At 43.2% G+C, this 17,882-nt stretch overlaps 1 protein-coding gene across 5 annotated transcripts in view; it reads left to right on the top strand.

The window, feature by feature from the left end:
• Positions 1-4,668: 4,668 nt before the first annotated feature.
• Stard9 (StAR related lipid transfer domain containing 9) overlaps positions 4,669-17,882 on the top strand; it is an 85,943-nt gene continuing 72,729 nt past the window's right edge. For all 5 annotated transcript variants that reach the window (XR_003486563.2, XM_035447129.1, XM_027422090.2 and 2 more), the window contains exons 1-3: positions 4,669-4,841; positions 9,181-9,250; positions 11,831-11,947. Coding sequence is in view for 4 of the 5 variants with exons in the window: in XM_035447129.1 (XP_035303020.1) it covers positions 4,795-4,841; positions 9,181-9,250; positions 11,831-11,947 (234 nt within the window). In the remaining variant the exon portion in view is untranslated. The remainder of the gene's footprint in view (positions 4,842-9,180; positions 9,251-11,830; positions 11,948-17,882) is intronic.

The following is a 17,882-nucleotide window of genomic DNA, read 5'->3' as shown; positions in this document are numbered from 1 at the left end:
ACTTCTGTTCATGTGCCATGGCTTCTTTATGACTACAGTCCTGCACGTGCAGAGATTAAATATAATTTAAGGAGTGAGCAGGCTTAGAAGTGGAAATCTTTAAGTGGCTTCTGAGGGTAGGATGGGATGTCAGGCAAGCAGGCTGGCAAAATTTATAAATGTGATTCCAGTATAATTGTGTCAATTTGTAAAAGCTGTATGGGAGGACTCTTCCTAGCTTTTGTTGCTATTTACTTACTACTTTCTCTGACCTGTGACTGCCACATTCAGCTCTCATTTGTCCTTTCAAAGTTTCAGTGAAGTCAGAAAGGTCTCTGAGGGACAAGAGGATCTAAGAAATTTCTTGATTTGAAGAAACCATAATATGGGCTGGAGAGATGGCTCAGAGGTTACGAGCACCGGCTGCTCTTCCAGAGGTCCTGAGTTCAATTCCCAGCAACCACATGGTGGCTCACAACCATCCATAATGAGATCTGGTGCCCTCTTCTGGCCTGCAGGCATATGTGGAGGCAGAATGTTGTATACATAATAAGTAAATAAAATCTTAAAGAAAAATGAAACTATAATATGAGGAGTGAGAGGGAAGAATCATAATACAGTTGATATTGTAATGACTTAACATATTGTGAGATTTTCTCAGTTGTTTGTAAAGCAAGTGAAATCACATAAAAGTTGCTGGAGAGATGGTTCAGAGGTTTAAGAGCACTGGCTGTTCTAGAAGATACAGATTTGAATCCCAGCACCCACATGGTGGCTCACAGCTATCTGAAACTCTCGGTCCCTGGGGAATCCATCAACCTGCTGACAAGGTTTATAGGCCTTACATTAAGGCAAAACAAACAAACAAAAACCCTCATCCACATAAAGAAAAAAATTAAAGGCTCGGTGTGGTGGGCTTTAGCACTAGGGAAGCTGAGGCAGGTGGATCTCTGTGAGTAGAGTTTCAGCACAGTCAGGATTATATAGACAGACCCTGTCTCAAAAAAAAAAAAAAAGAAAAAGGAAAAAAAAGTTTTAAGTGGGTTTGGGGAAGTGACTCTGTCAGCAAAGTGCTTGTTGTAAAGGTATGAAGGCTTGAATTCAGATTTTTCCAGGCTCCATGTGAAAAGCCAGGCACACATCTGTAATTCTAGTGTTAGAGAGGTAGAAAGACTTGCTGGCCAGCCTATCTGGCCAAATTGGTCAGCTTCAGATAAAGTGAGGCTCTTGTTCAAAAAAGTAGAGTGTGTCTACCTCTGGTCTCCATTTGCTCCTGAGCACACATATGCACAAACTTGAATGTGCACACAAAAAACAGGTTCAGTCTCAAGTGAGTGTGGATGTATAGTTTGAAGTGCTGAGGAGCAAACCCAGGGCCTACAGTCCTAGCAATTGAGATGCCAAGTGTGAGTCCCAGGCCAGCCTGAGCTACACAGCAAGATGCTGTCTTGAAAAAAAAACATAACAAAACATTGGAGTTTATTCCTCTTACCTTTATGTATTTTTTTAATGAAGCAAAATTAGGATTTATTCAGAGAAGGATGAGAAGAGGGCTAGAAACCTGAACTCTAAATATTTGGTGCTATTAAGGAATCAGTATACTTGGTTGTTACAATGGTATTATATGTCAAAAAATACACACTAAAATAATTATGAAGTGGGCTTTTTTGTTTTTGTTTTGGGGGTTTTGTTGTTTTGTTTTGTGTTTTTGAGACAAGTTCTCATCTAGCCCAGGCTGGCCTGCAGTTTGCTGATCCTTACTAATGCTGGGATAATAAGTGTGTAATGCCTCCCCTGATTTCTGCCATCCTGGCACTTGAACCTAGCTAGGGCTATGTGAATATTAGGCATACACTTGACCAATTGTGCTACATCCCCAGTCTTGAGTACAATATTTTTAAATATTATAATGTTCCAATTATATTATGCTTTATAGCCTGAAGATAGAAATATTAATCCAGCAGCAGTTTTCATTGCAAATCAGCATGAAGAGTGATCCTATCCAGGAGACTGGGGTTGCAAGTGAGTCTAAATTGTAAGCCAGCTCTCTAGTAAATTGCTCTATTGGTACTTTCAAATGGACAAGAAAAAGGAACCTACATGACTCATCACCCTGGTTCTGCCACTGGAATACTAAAGTAGCCGCCTGACTGATCTCACTAGGCTTCTACATGCTTCTCAGACTAGCCAGAATAATCCTCTAAAGCTATAAATCAGAGGCTCAGCCAGTAAAGGAACTCACTGGCCACCAAAGCTGCAGACCTGAATTTGGTACCCCACATGAATGGCAAGTTGTTCTTGCTAAAATAAGGAATCAGAGGGTGACATAAGCAATGTCTATCCCTTCTCCTAAGGTCCCAATGACAGAGCATGGACTCACCAAAATTCACTCTGGGGGACCAACGAGTTTATTGGGATTCCTTGTTAAACACATGGGTGAGGGGTTACTTACAAGAGTGTGGGTGCTCTTCTCCCCCAAAAGGCAGACTTTACCAGCAGGGATGATAGCTTTCCTATAGCTGCATAGATAAAGGGCACTCCACTTTCTCCCTGCACAACTCCCCCCCCCCCATTGCCTATGTGCTCTAGCTTCTCCTCAAGGATTTGTGCAATTAGGGCAGAATTGCATACAATAGGGGATGTAAACCCAACTGATCTGAATTCCCAAAAGTCAAGTATGATGTCCCTGATCTCCACTCACATTCTGTGGCAAACACACACACACACACACACACACACACACACACACACACACACAAAATTTGAAAATTAAATAATTTTACTCTTTTCTACCATACTTTCCTATGGTTTCCCAATTCACTGAATAAAATCCAGAGACCACCAAGGCTCATGTTGGCTCTGCCCCTCCATCTACCCCCACTCAGGTGCCTGTTTACTCGAGGCCTTACTTTGACCAGCTCCCTGTGTCTGCCCTTTCACACAACTTAGCTTTTAGTTTCTTGTTTTAATACCGGGTCTTGCTATTCAGTCCATGCTAACATGGAACTCAAAATGATCCCACTTCAGCTGAAGCAGGACCCTGACCATCGACCCCTCCAACCACCATGACTTACTGATGCTGTTTTCTTTGCAACTTTCATGCTTTTCTTAAGTTTCATAAAGGCCTCCCTTGATGGCATTTTAATTTCATCATGATTTCCTACTCACTTCCTATCTCCTTTCCCATTCATTACTTTTTACCCTTTAGCCAATTTGCTGATTAAATTGTTTTACCCAGCTCTATGAGGTCAGAGGTTTTGTCAGGCTGATATGTCCTTATTGCATAGAACAATGCCTGCCTTAATAGAGGCTTACTTAAGAAATGCTAGGAAATACGTACAGTCTCTGACTGACTGCCCAGTCCTGCTTTCCTCGAATATATTAGAATGTCAGCATTATCAGTGACTGCTTGCTTGAAGAGTCTATATAAAATAGTAACTTCTTCTCCAGACACATACTCCACTTGGTTCCCTTTTATTTTTCCTTGCACTCAGTGTCTTTCACCATGTTATACATGTTAGGTATTTATTTCCTTTTCCTTATGATTCCAGTTCCCATGAAGGAAGAGGCTTTGTTTTATTCTGTTTTCATTTTGTCTTGTCTGTGAATCTTTAAACTCTAAATTTCAACAGTGGCTAGCCCCACACTCACCCCTCTCTAAACATGATGTATGAAGAGTCAGAAGTCTTCAGTGGACACATTTGTCACCATCAAACAGACACTAGTTTATGTTTTTGTTGTGTGATACAGGAGCTTCCTATGTAGCTATCTTGGAACTGCCCATTGCTAGAACTCAGTTTTTGCTCATCAGCACCACTGGGTGGGAAAGGGGTTTTGGTCCCTTCACCTTCGAGCTGGGCTTGAGGCTTTACAGGTGTAAGCGGTTCTGGTCAGACAGCATTTACTCTGTGTTACAAATACTGCTAGGGTGGCAGTGAAGTTCCAGGGAAGTAAAGAGAAACTTGCTAGTAAATTAGAAAAAAAAAAACAAAAAAAACCAAAACGAAAAACCCTCCTCGTTAAACACTCCTTGGAACTGCAAAATCATTTATTTTGCCCATTTCATTGTTTTGAGACAAGATTTCACGCTGCACTCCAAAATAACCTCAAATGACCATGTACTGCCCAGGCTGACCTTAAACTCACAATAATATTCTGCCCCAGCTTCCACAAAAGGCTCCACCTCAGTTTTGCTCCTAAAATTTAGCAGCTGTTTTGACATCTCAGACCAATAGGGTAAAAAAACCAATATTTAGCAATTTACGTCATGAACTTCTGAGTAAAGCTTTGTCGCCAAATCTTAGAACAAAGGAGTGGACACAGCACGCGCCGGGCGTCTGAGGTGAGAGGGGCAGAGCGAGACTTGGTGGTCCGGCCCACCTGCCTCAGAATTGGCGGGAGGCTGGGCGGGCCCGGTCTCTGTCGGGCGGGCGGTGGCTCATATTTGGGCGGGGCTATCCGGGGGGAGGTGAGAGGGTGGAGCGAGGCTAGGAAGCCCACCCCACTTGTCTCAGGATTGGCCAAGGCTGGGAGAGCTCCGCCCCTTTTGGGCGATGGCTTACACTTGGGCGGGAGCGTCCGGGGAGGTGCGAGGGAGAGAGGCGGAGCGGCCCGTGCGTCCTCCCGCCCACTCTTGTCAGGATTGGTAGAGGCTCAGCGGGCCCCGCCCCCTCGGGCGAGGCTGGGGATGCCACCCGGAGGCGCGTGGGGCGGGCGGGGCAGTCTGTGGTTGTTGCAGGCTGGGTCTTCTCGCTGGACGCCGTCCAGGGATGCTTCCGCTGGACCGCTGTGCGGGTCTTGGGCTGAGGCAGAGGGATGGCGAATGTGCGGGTGGCCGTGAGGGTCCGGCCTCTCAGCAAGCGGTGAGTCTGGCAGGAGGGGGCGCCTGAGGCGTCAAGTGAACTGAGAGGAGCCCGAGATCGCAGCCCCAGACTGAAGGTGCCCCGAGGGCTCAGAGTCCAGAAGCCATGAAGGCACAGGCGGGACAGGGCTTCAAGTTGAGCTTTCGCATCGCGTCCTATGTGCTAGCAGTTCCTGTGTGGCTTTAGGGGTCACTGCCCTGTGTGCACGTCCTTGGCATCTTGCCAACAAGAGTTTCTAGGGACCCTGGCTCAGGTCTTGGTGCACTTAGTAGGGCCCTTCTCAGGCATTGATGTAGGAACTTAGAAAGGGATGAACAGTCTCGGGATGGTGTCGCGGGAGTAACCAAGTGAGGAGTGGAGGGTGTGTACTCACATATACACATGGGATTCCTCTGTGGGGACATAGGAAAAAGAATTATCAGGATATGGGAGGGAAACTGAGACCCAGAGAGACTGTGGTTTCAGTCAGTGCTCAACAGCTGACGTGATTTAAGAACAGAACTGTGACGTGGGGGAAGGGGAAGTTATTTCTCAGTGCCAGTTCATTGTGCATGAGCCTGATTCTGCACCTCTGTAACCCTTGAGGCGTCCAGTGTGGAGCTGCGCGTTTCCATCTTCTTCCATTCACTTGGGAAGTCAGAGAAGGCTTTGCACAAGAGTTGATGTCTGAACTGTCTGAATGATCTTTGAATTTTCTGACAGGTAGGGGATAGTGCAGAGCTCTGTAAAGTAAGAACAGGAAGAGAAAGTGAACTTAGGCTGTTTGGGTATAGATGGAACCTTTGGACATGTGCTTGAATGGAAGCAAGGGCAGAGTGTGATTCTAGACGAGATGACATGCATTGGAATTTTTGTACAAAAGAAATTTTAAATGTCCAGTACACAAGATGGTAAATGGAGACAGAGGCCAAGAAAAGCATTGTGTCCAAAGACAGAAAACAGTACTATGGGGGCTGATTGTCCTTGTAGAGGCCATTAGCTTTGAAAATTTTTGACAGAATAAGAACTGTGAGATAGGAGGAATATGTAAAAAGAATGTACCCTCGCCAGTCGTGGTGACACATGCCTTTAATCCCTTTAATCGGGAGTCAGAGGCAGGCGATCTCTGAGTTGGAGGCTAGCCTGGTCTACAGAGTGAGTTCCAGGACAGCCAGGACTGTTAGTTTTTAAACATCTCAGGGATGGAGGTGACTCAGGGATGAAGGCTTCTTGGGAGCAGCTACTACTCAGGAGGAGGTAGCTGCTGGTAGATCTTATTCTTTCCAAACTATTTTTTAGGGTTCTTGGGATAGCAACATTGACCACTCTTAATTTTTAGCTCCTTGGAAACTAGGAATTTCAAAGAGCATGGATTAGATTAAGAAGATGATGTGGAAACTCCTTTGTTATTTGCAGTTGTTGCAGAGAATAACATATCTCATCCAACAAAAATGAAAAACAACCTGGAAACGTATTTACTTTTATCTCCAGTGAAGAGGCTTTGAGAGTAAGTGGTAGATTGTCAAGCCGCCTAATCTCCAGGTGTGATCTGATTTATAGCAGGCTGCAAATTCACAATCACTGATTCAGGAATAGTTATGTAAAAACTCAGGGTGATCTCAGCTAAGACGTTCAGACCAGACCATTCTTTAATTCCCACAGAATTCTGCAGAGATGGTAGTGGCACCCACTGTTTATTGACACTGTTTTGCATGTGGAGAATCTGCTGCTGATGTAGTCTGTTCCAACATTCAGATAAGTCATCAGTACTGATACTGCATTGGTGAGGGAACCATTAAAGTCATCTAGCCCAAGCTTACATTATTTTTCTCCAAACAAGAACATGGACTTGCTTAAGTTCTAAAAGCAGGATTTGATCCACTATATCACACCTCTGCCTCCTGAGTGCTGGGATTAAAGGCCTGCGCCACCACCACCTGGCACTTGTCAAATCTTTTTATAAAACATTTCACTAGCATGTGTTAGTTGTACAAAATAATGAGCTTCATTATGACATTTTCACATTGTTATATAACGAACTTTGATCATGTCACCTGTTACCATTTTGTGTCTAATCAAGTGTTAGTTCATATCATTTTTAGTGATTGTTTTATTCTTCTAGCCTCTTTGGTGTCTGTTTCTTACTTTTTTGAGTTTTAAAAAGGAGTAAGTACAAATGTATAGCCTCTTGGTTATATTCCCCTCTAGGACAGTGGTTTTCAAATTACAGCACACATAAAATCCACCCAAGAAACTGGTTATCATCTACTCTACTCCTCTAAACATTTAAATTAATTCAGCCTTCTTGTATTCCTCTTAATTCTGATGTAGGCAGCCTGTAGACTTCTGTTCAAAATCTTTGACTCTAAAGAATGGATTCTGCTGATGGGCTCTGGAATCTAGTGGTAGTGGTGACTTTTGCTTAGGGCTTTTCCTCAGTAGGAAATATTGGCTTCTTTTTGTTGTTGTGTTTAGCTTTTTTTTTTCCCAAGACAGGGTTTCTCTGTGTAGCCTTGGCTGTCCTGGAACTCTCTCTCTCTCTGTAGACCAGGCTGGCCTTGAACTCAGAGATCCTCTTGCCTCTGCCTCTGCCTCTGCCTCTGCCTCTGCCTCTGCCTCTGCCTCTGCCTCTGCCTCTGCCTCTGCCTCTGCCTCTGCCTCTGCCTCTGCCTCTGCCTCTGCCTCTGCCTCTGCCTCTGCCTCTGCCTCCCGAGTGCTAGGATTAAAGGTGAGCACCACCACTGCCCAACTGAAGCCAGATTCTTAATTGAGATTGAAGACCTTTCTGCCCTCTTAAAATTTAATGCCAGCCTTTCTGTAGGTGAGCAGAGGGAAGTGGAACAATTTTACCTTTTTGTGATTGATGATCCTGGATGATTAGGGACATCTCTGGACTTGGGGTGTGGCTGAATGGTAAAGTCCTACCTAAATGTGTGAAACACTGGGTTTGATCCTCTTCGCCATGAAAGAATACCTCTCTCATGTACTGTTTTCTGTAAAGTGGACAAGAAAATACAGTAAGGCCTTAAGGGGAAAGAAACAACACAAACTTAAATTTAACTAACAAAAATTGTACTTAGCTAGTATTTTTTTTGTTTCTTTTTTTTTTTCAAGACAAGGTTTCTCTGTATTGCCTGAATGTCCTGGAACTAGTTCTGTAGACCAGGCTGGCCTTTAACTCAGAGACCTGCTTGCCTCTGCCTTCCAAGTGCTGTGATTAAAGTTAGCACTACCTGTCCAGAGAGAAATTTTTTATCTAGGGCTTTATTCCAGATACAGCAACTGCCTTCAGTTGATGAGCCATCTTGCCCTAGCTGGGGGTTTTTTGTTATGAAAATGGTGGGCTTCAGATGTATGGATCACCAGAATAAGTCTATTAAATATGCCTATTAAAATGAATGTTTAGTCCCCAACACTGTAGGAAAGAAGTTGGAAGTGAATGTAAAGGTTGGGTAGCTGCTAGCAGTGTTAGCACGTAAGGGGCAATATAGGAAGATTTTTAAGTACCTTGGCTTTCACCCTGACTTCAGATGTAAAGCATGCCCACAGTGTTTCAGCAGAGAGGACTCCAGTACTCTTTATTAGTACTTTGTTTAATAGTTCAGAGACAGTGAGAAATTGTATCATGCACTGTGCCAAAGATAGTTTCCAAGCCTGATTTTTAAGGTATAGTTAAGAATCAGACAGATCTGGATGTAAATTCCAGTTCTGCTGGTCCTAGCTGGGTGGCCTTGGACAAGTTATGCAATTTCTCTAAGCTTTACTTTAAAGTTCTGTCAAAAGGAAGATATGCTATGAAGCCGTATCAGGAGAGTAGGGTGGATGGATTAATTACAGTATCCATACCTGATACAGTACTTCATACATAGAAGACCACCAAAATACGTGGTGACGGTTAGTGATTCCAGAATCAAAGTTTATGATCAGGAAAGTATGCCCTCAAGGGAGTCTTTATATGCTTTTAGCTGTTTATAAAGACAGGCTTCCACTTACTGGAACAGGGACAGAAGTAAGAAAACCAATTTCTTTTTCTTTCTTTCTTTTTTTTTTCTTTTTTTTTTTTTTTTGGTGTGCACGTGCGTGTGCCCGCGCTCACGTGTGTGTGTGTGTGTGTGTGTGTGTGTGTGTGTTGTGTGTGTGTGTGTGTGTGTGTGTGTGTGTGTGTTTTAAGTGGGTGCCAGATGTGGTGGCACATGCCTGTAATTCTAGATTTTGGGCAGAAGAGGCAGAAGGATCAGAAGCCCAAAGTCATTCTTGGCTAGAGAGTGAATTTGAGGCAGCCTGGGCTACCTGAGACTCTGTCTCAGAAAACAAAACAGAAAGTGTTTCTTCTCATTTAAATTCTGTTCTTATTTCTTAGGGAGATCAAAGAAGGGGGAAGAATTATTGTGGAAGTTGATGACAAAGTGACAAAAATCAGGAATGTTAAGGTAAGCCTGCAATTGTGTTTTTGTTTTCTAGATAAGAATCTTTATAGTTAAAAAGGGTCTTTTGGGGTGAATATTTTTAGTATATTAGTGAGCAGGAGATGTAAGAGGATTGTGGGAAAAGCCTACCACAATCATAAAGTAAATAAACAAGAAAAGAATTGTGTTTAGAGTCCAGAAAATGTGGTGTTGTAGTCCCATGCTGTTAAATAGGATAGTGCAGCTGTTCTGGAAACTGATAGTAGCTGCTTTGAAACTAAACCCAGGGTATGTAATACAGGCTGTGATTAGCTTAACTCATGTCAGGGGCAATTTGTACGCCTATGCAACTCACCTGGCCACCAGTTAAACTTCATCCGGAGCCCCTCAACTGATAGTACTTTATCCAGGGCATTATTAGGAATTTTAGTATTTACCTGATCATGCAGGGTTTGTTCTGGACATAATGTGGTCCAGATGTCAGACATCATCAGTCTTTAGACCCAGAAGGGAGTTAGTTGGTCACTAGCCCGAATCTTGTGGCAGATTTTTTTTTTCCACAACCCTACTTAACTTTGGACAGCACAGATGGACAGACGAAGGGAACTTCCTTCCCTCCTCCTCACCCCACCCTCCAGAGTCAACTTCCTCCATCCTTCCTGACTAGGAAGATGAACAGGTTCTTCTTTTGTGGACCTTGAGCAGTGGAAAGAAGCCAGGGAAGTGATCACATGACAGATGTTGTCATTAGCTTGTGATGTAAAGCCAGCATTCCCAAGAATTGAGGAAGCTGAGGCAGAGTGAAGTTATCTGGATCCCAGGCCTCAGTATGCCCTTTCCCTTGTTACTTCTGTGATATGATTTGTTTCCTTTTGTCATTAGCTCTTGTTAAAAGAGAATGAGTCCTGGTTCAACAGCAGCTCCTGGGGAACAAAGGACCATTCATTCCCTGCCTTCTCTTGCTTATCTCTCATGCTAATCACTTCACTTGTTTTGTTGTAAGATCTCATACTTAGAGTCTAGAGAATAAAATTTGTTCAAGAGAAAATTTTGAAAGCAAACTTTTAAAAATATACTTACTATTTTATATGTACGGGTGTTATGCCTACATGTATGTCTATGCACCACATATGTACCTGGTGCTCTAGGAGGCTGGAAGAGGGCATCAGATAACCTAGGCCTGGAGTTACAGATGGTTATGAGCCACCACCTGGGTACTGGGAATCAAGCCCACTTCCTCTGGACAGACAGTCATTGCTTTTAACCTCTGAACCACCTCTCAAGTCCCCAAGAACAAACTTCCGTTTGCCCTTGCACACCTCCCTAGATGTTGACTTCGTTCTCCACCAACAAGCTCTTACTCATTATGACATCCAAGTTCTTCTGTAGATTTTAGTGGCTAATGTCAGAGTTGCCTTTCCCTTTTCAAACTTTATTCTTGTCTAAAATGTGTTGTGGGGATATGTTTTCCCCTTAACCTTGATTTGGGCACTTTTACTGCTACATCCTCCTCAAGGAGCACCCCTCTGTCAGCTGTGCTTTCCCTCTTGGAGGCTGGCAGAGGACAGTGGAGCAGCCGGCACACAAAGCTGTGCATGCCTACAGACTGTGGTGATTTTGTAGCATCCTGGCCATTTTATACCCATGAACTAGAAATTCAGGGTGTGCACCAGGTATCCATTCTTGATTTCTTCTCTCTGGAGAGAATGAAGGAGATCTTTTCAAGAGGCATTTTCTCAGAGAGAGATCATTACCACCCAGATGCCACTGTTTAAATTTAAATATCTAGACTAGGCATTTCTGTGAAGAATGCCCACCATTCTCCCCAGTACCCAGAGCTCAGCGCAGTTCCAAGTTTTAGCCCTACCCTCATTGGCCTTCAGCCATTGGATTATTCCTGATTGTTCCATTTAATACTATTTCCAAGTTGCTGAGGGTGGATTCCTCAAGGATCTCAATGAAGGCTCCAAGTTGATGAAATAGGCTGGACCCAGGGACTGTGCTACTCATGCTCTCAGTGTCCTGTGCAGAAATACTTAGGGAAGAAATGAGTGCTGAAGATACCAGCCTGGTCTACAAGAGCTAGTTCCAGGACAGCCTCCAAAGCCACAGGGAAACCCTGTCTCGAAAAACCAAAAAAATAAAAAATAAAAAAGATGTCCATTAAAAGAGGCTTTCTCACCGGGCGGTGGTGGCACTCGCCTTTAATCCCAGCACTCAGGAGGCAGAGGCAGGTGGTTCTTTGTGAGTTCAAGACCAGCCTGGTCTACAAGAGGTAGTTCCAGGACAGCCTCCAAAAGCCACAGAGAAACCCTGCCTCAAAACGCTCCCCCACCCAAAAAGAGGCTTTCTTTCCTGAGCTGTCCTATAGCTCAGGTGTGTGTATGCAGACATATGCTCCTGTAATAGGCATATTTAATTCCTGGATCTTTATTTGTTCCTAGTGAGATGGAGACAGATGTTACCTCTCTTCTTTTTGTGGCTGTCATAAACATTATAGAGTTAGCCCAGGTCTCTGTAATTATCATAGAGCATAATCTAGAGCCACTGTCCAGATTCCAATGAAACTGGCAGGGAACACACCAGTGCTATGTTTAATTTCAGGTGTGCAGTCGACCAGAGAGCTTTGGAGACAGCCGGGAGAAGGTTGTAGCATTTGGCTTTGATTACTGCTATTGGTCAGTCAACCCGGAGGACCCTCAATACGCATCTCAGGAAGTGGTAATGTCATTTTCCCTCCATTCTTCTGTTTACAAATGTTTTCTGTAAATTTACTTTTCGAGGTCATTATGGCAGTTGCAGACTAGAAGTACTCTAATCAGTAACTTAAACTTTGAGAAAATCTCAATGAAAACTTACTTTCAAGAGGAAAACACCAATAGATTGTGGAATGTTTAAAGTTATTTCCATGATAACATTGTCTCCTCAGTTTTTATAACTGGATACTTAGGTAAATTAGCATGGAATCTGGGTGATGACTTTTTTATGGTATATTGGTTATTTTCATCTGAGAAATGGTAGTGAGTGCATCAGGTTTTCTTTTAAATGTTGAAAAGAGGTGGGAAAAGGCTGTGTGGCACGGGAGCTTGGATAGTGTCGTTTCCATTTGGGCCTCCGTGTGATTCAGGTGTGGATTAGTGCAGATGGTCTTCTGCTATTGTAATAGGTCAATGTCTTAGGGTTTTCATTGCTGTGAAGAGACACCATGACTATAGCAACTCTTGTAGATAAAAGCATTTAATTGAGGCAGCTTGCTTACAGTTTCAGATGTTCAGTCCATTAGCATCAGGATGGGGAGCATGGCAGCATGCAGGAAGATAGGTGTGGTGCTGAAGCTGAGAGTCCTACATCTTGACTCAGAGGCAACAGGAAGTCACTGAATAAAGCTTGAAAAAAAGACCTCAAAGCTTGCCCCCAGTGACACACTTCCTCCAACAAGACCACACCTCTCTCTTTGGAGGCCATTTTCCTTCAAACCACCACAGTCAGTAAGGCTCACCCCAAACATGGTCTTGAATTGTATACAGCAGAAGGACTGAGGAATCCTAAAGCCTCATTTCTTCTTAGGATCTTACATGTGTACTTACCCTCCTACACAGAATGTGAATGGGATAGGCAGCTAGTCCACCAGGCTATAAGAGTGTGTAAAAGGTGAACACCAAAGATCTGCTGGCTAAGGGTGAAGAGGACTAAGGTTTTGCTGACTGAAGGTGTTGCTGGTCATCTTCCCCATGCCTTGTAGTTTTGTTTAGCTCTTCATCAAGTTGCCAAGGCATCTAGAGGTCTAGCCAGTACATCTTTAGGGCATTTTTGTTTCTGGTAAGCGGTAGCATTGTATTGTATCAGTTGAGCACCGAAGAAGGTTATGCTTTCCATCTTCATAATTGCAGCAAACCTTGCTAGACCATAGAAAATCATCCTCATGCTGGCAGTTGTTAGGTTACTTTGTGACGGTCTCACCCTAAAATTGAGAGAGAAAATCTGTGAATATAAGTTACCTTTTTCAGATTTATAGAATGATACATAGGACATTATTTTTATTCTTAATTATTTATATATGTGTGTCTCAGAGTATGGGTTTGTGCACATGAGTGCAGTACCCCTAAAGGCCAGGACAGGGTGTCAGAGCCTCTGGAGCTGGAGTTACAGGCAGTTGTGAGCCACTGGACATAGATGCTGGGAACCAAACTCAAGTCCTCTGCAAGAGCAGTATGTATTCTTAACCATCTTCCCAAACCCATGTCTCTTTACTTTTAATTCTAACATGCAATGTATTAAAGGCATCTGCCTACTGGTATTTGGTTTTTGATTTGTGGTTTTTTGTTGTTGTTTTTTCGAGATAGGGTTTCTCTGTGTAGCTTTGGAGCCTATCCTGGCACTTGCTCTGTAGACCAGGCTGGCTTCGAACTCACAGAGATTCACCTGCCTCTGCTTCCCAAGTGATGGAATTAAAGACATGTGCCACCAACGTCCAGCCTGCCAACTGGTATTTGTAGCATTTCCACTGATGACACTTCCACTGAGATCTTCAAAGATCCAGGAAAGGATCAGCTACATAGAAGATGTATGTTGGTCTTTCCAAAGTTAACAGGAAGTATGCACATTCTAAGAGCTGTTTATGACTACCTAAGAGGTTGGCATACTTGTGTCTGTGGTGTGTGCAATATATGAATTGGATGTTAACAAGGTGTCACCGTTCACAGATAGCTGTTAATAAGATGTCACCATCCATAGATTGCATTCATAGATAATGGTTAATAAGATGTTAGTATTCAGAGATACTTGTTAACAAGGTGTCACCATTCATAGATAGATGTTAACAAGATTTCACTATTTATTGGTATATGTTAACAAGAATGTCATCTCGGAGCTGGGTAGTGGTGGCATACACTTTTAATTCCAAGTGCTGGCACTTGGGAGGCAGAGGCAGGCAGATCTCTGAGTTTGAGTTCAGCCTGGTCTACAGAGTGAGTTCCAGGACAGCCAGAGCTACACAGAGAAGGCCTGTCTTGGAAAAAAAAAATTATGTAGTGCCAGGTGTGATGGGGCACACATTTAATCCTAGCACTTAGGAGGCAGAGGCAGGTGGATCTCTGAATTGGAGGCCAATATGGTCTATATAGAAAGTTCCAGGCCAGCTAGGGCTACACAGTTGAGTCACAAAAAAAAAAAAAAAAAAACAAGAACAAGAACAGATGTTAATGTTAGTAATTGGCAGATAGATGTTGTGTGATGATGATTAATTTCAGTTGTCAGTTTGATGAGTTCTAGAATCACCTGGCAGACTCGCCTCTGGGCATGTCTGTAAGGGTTATCTTGACTAAGGTTAAGGTAGGAAGACCCTCTCACTGAGGACAGTACCATTCTGTGGGTTGGGATCTTGCACCAGTGTTCATCATGTCCTGCCTCCTGACTGGATGCAGTATGACCAGCGTCTTTCAGCATCTACTGTCTTTTATTCCCTTCCATAATAGACTGTAACCTGAACTGTAAGCCAAAATAAACTTTCCCCATTCTGTTGCTTTTATCAAGGTATTTAATCATAGCAACAGGAAAAGTAACAAGATGTTAACAAGAATCAGACCTAGGGATGGTGGTACACACCTTTAATCCCAGCATCCAGGAGGCAAAAGCCAAGGATCTATGAATTTGAGGCCAGCATGGTCTACATGGTCAGTTCCAGGCCAGCCAGGGCCACAGGAGACCTTGTCTCAAAGAAGGACAGGGGGTAGGGTGGGGAATAAGATGGTGGGAGAGAAGAGAATGAATCTCTAGTAAATAGGGAATATGACATGATCACACATCTGTTTTTATTCTACAATCCTTTATTCTTGACCCTGCTATTACTAGTTTCCTATTATTTTTTATTTTTTTTAAATTACACTTATTTGTGGAGATGGTGTGTGTGTATGCCACAGCACATGTAAGAAGGAACTTTTAGTAGTCTTTACTCTCCTTTCATCATGTGGGTCCCAGGGATCAAATTCAGGTCTTCAGAGAAAGACCTTTCCTACTGAGCCAGCTCCACAGCCCTAACTTCTCACATTTATTTATTTATTTTGGTTTTTCGAGACAGGACTTTTTCAGTGTGGCCTTGGAGCCTGTCCTGGAACTAGCTCTTGTACACCAGGCTGGTCTCCAACTGACAGAGATCCGCCTGCCTCTGCCTCTGCCTCTGCCTCTGCCTCTGCCTCCTGAGTGCTGGGATTAAAGGTGTGCACCACCACCTCCTGGCAGCTAATTTCCCATTCTTAAGTCAGATCTTTGTTTATCAAAATTGTATTTATACCTTTTTAAAAATATTTGGATTTTTAGCCAAAATTTATCTTCAAAATTGATTCATCTGTTTTTCCTAGTGTGAATCTACACTAATGTTAAACCTGTTTCTGCTCTGAAATTAGACCCAGATTTGAATAAAGGCACAGATAATAATTTGCTGTCTTAGTTGGACAAGCTACTTAACCTCTCTGTCCTGTTTTTGCTAGTTACGTGTGTGTGTGTGTGTGTGTGTGTGTGTGTGTGTGTGTGTATTATTACCATTTTGCGGTAGTGTAATTGCTCATCTAGTAGGTAGATAAGTGAATTTTTGTGTGCTGTGACTCAGATCATGAACGACAGGCAGTACAGTACAAAGAAGCAAGTGCTTCTTTGAAGCTGGGTATTCCTCTTGGGGCCAACATGCTCCACTTGGAAAACTCAGCTAACTTCCTCCTGGTGATGAACAACTGTTGGGGTGGGAGTTCTCTGCTCACACACATTGTGTTTGGTCTATTGTATGTTTGTAAAATTTTCCACTAGAAACTTTAGCTCAGTTTTCCTCACCAAGACGGCAGTGGCTGTTTGCAACAAGCCAGCCTGAGTCAACAAAAAGCATGTTCAGGAACAAAAGGCTGCCCTGCCCTTTGCAAAGCAATTGCCTCTACTCTCCTGGGAATCTGCATTTTAAAATAGTTTGTTATTTGGCTAAACACATTACACAAACATTTGTAACTTGTCCAGATTAAAAATTGTGTGGGTGAGATTTTTCTCTCCTCAACCACTGAATCTAAAACTAAAATTAAGGTAGTAAAATGATTGTAGTTGCTGGTGTTTTTCTTTTTCTTTTTTTCTTTTCTGGTTTTCATAGTACACTGAATACCACACCCCACATAACACAGGATATGTCACTGCAAGCCTTTAAAGAGGAGGGAATGGAAAGTAAAGAGTGGGAAGGAAGAGGGAGGAGGAGTTTGAGGGGGGGAGGGAGAGGAAAAGAGATAATAGCTTTCCACCACTTCACTCAGAATGTCAGAAACCTGGAGAGGTTAGGGAGGGGAACCACACAATCTCCAGAACATGACTGTATTCGAGGGACACGGTAAAGAAACCACCAAAATGGCTGCTCCATGATTAGGGGAAGGTTTTTATTGTGGATAAAAGAACATCTAAGCCAGGCGTTGTTGGCGCACACCTTTAATCCCAGCACTTAGGAGACAGAGGCAGGCGGATCTCTGTGAGTTCGAGGCCAGTCTGGTCTACAGAGCGAATTCCGGGACAGCCTCCAAAACAATACAGAGAAACCCTGTCTCAAAAAACCAAAAAAACAAAACAAAACAAAAAAGAGAACATCTAGAGGTATCTGGATGAGTCCAGAGCAGAAAGAAAAAGAGACATATTCAATGTGGCCAGGGCTGTCTTCACGAGAAGGGGGCCAACTGAGGGGGGCAGGGAGCTTGGGGGAAAGGGTGATATCTCCAGCATAGTTCAGGAGGAATTGGGGAGAGGAGAAGTAAGGCGGTGAATAACTGATATGAAATCTGTAAGGTTAAGATAACTTTTAATAGGTAAATGCCGACCAATGCAACAAGGCGAGAGAGCTCCCATGTGCCTTGTCTGTCCCTTTAAAACCTCTCCCAAGTCACCCTGACATCACCTCGACCACACCCCGATGGTGTCTATAGGTAGGCACCATGAACTGCAACACAGAACTTAGCGTGGCTGGTAGTGTGCTGTTAGGTCATCTAGTAATATGGAGGGATATTGGGCACTTGTTACTGGTTCTCTAAGGGTTCCAGTGTTTGATTAGTTACTGCTGTCTGGGAGTCCCACTCTATTACAAAATGAAGATGAGATCTGTCATCTGCTGCTTCAAGAAAGTAAGGAGGAGGATGCGGAGAGGAGTCTGGCCTTCACTTCTTTGTCTTCTTTGGAATCTCCTAAACTTGGAGAGCTGTGGGAAAAGAGTAAAGAAGGTGGGAAAGTGACAGAAATGGAAAAGGTACTTTGGAGGCACATCAGGAGCAGGAAACACAAAGAAGAAACTAAAATGGAGAGGAATGGAGAGCTCACTCAGTGGCAGACACTGTTAGAACTGTATTACTTTCCAGGGTTGTTATATCTCCCCTTTAGGGGTAGCAGTAGGCTCTGAGAGATTGAGTAGCTTAAGGTCACACAACTGAGCAATAGAACCAACAATCAAACCTCTGACTAGTGACAGCAGAATCCAGGCTTGCACACACAGCATCCATCACAGTTTTGTTCCTATATTTCTAGTGCCATATATCTTAAAGGATCACTTAATGACTAGTAAATTAATCATTCAATTAACATTTTGATGGATGACAGGTAAGATAAAACTGCCTTTTTAAAAAGGTGATTTTATTTTTAATTATGTGTT

Source organism: Cricetulus griseus, chromosome 6 (assembly GCF_003668045.3).
Source record: "Cricetulus griseus strain 17A/GY chromosome 6, alternate assembly CriGri-PICRH-1.0, whole genome shotgun sequence".
Lineage (NCBI taxonomy): Eukaryota > Metazoa > Chordata > Mammalia > Rodentia > Cricetidae > Cricetulus > Cricetulus griseus.
Note: the sequence above shows the minus strand (reverse complement) of the source record. Positions and strands in the feature narration are given on the sequence as shown.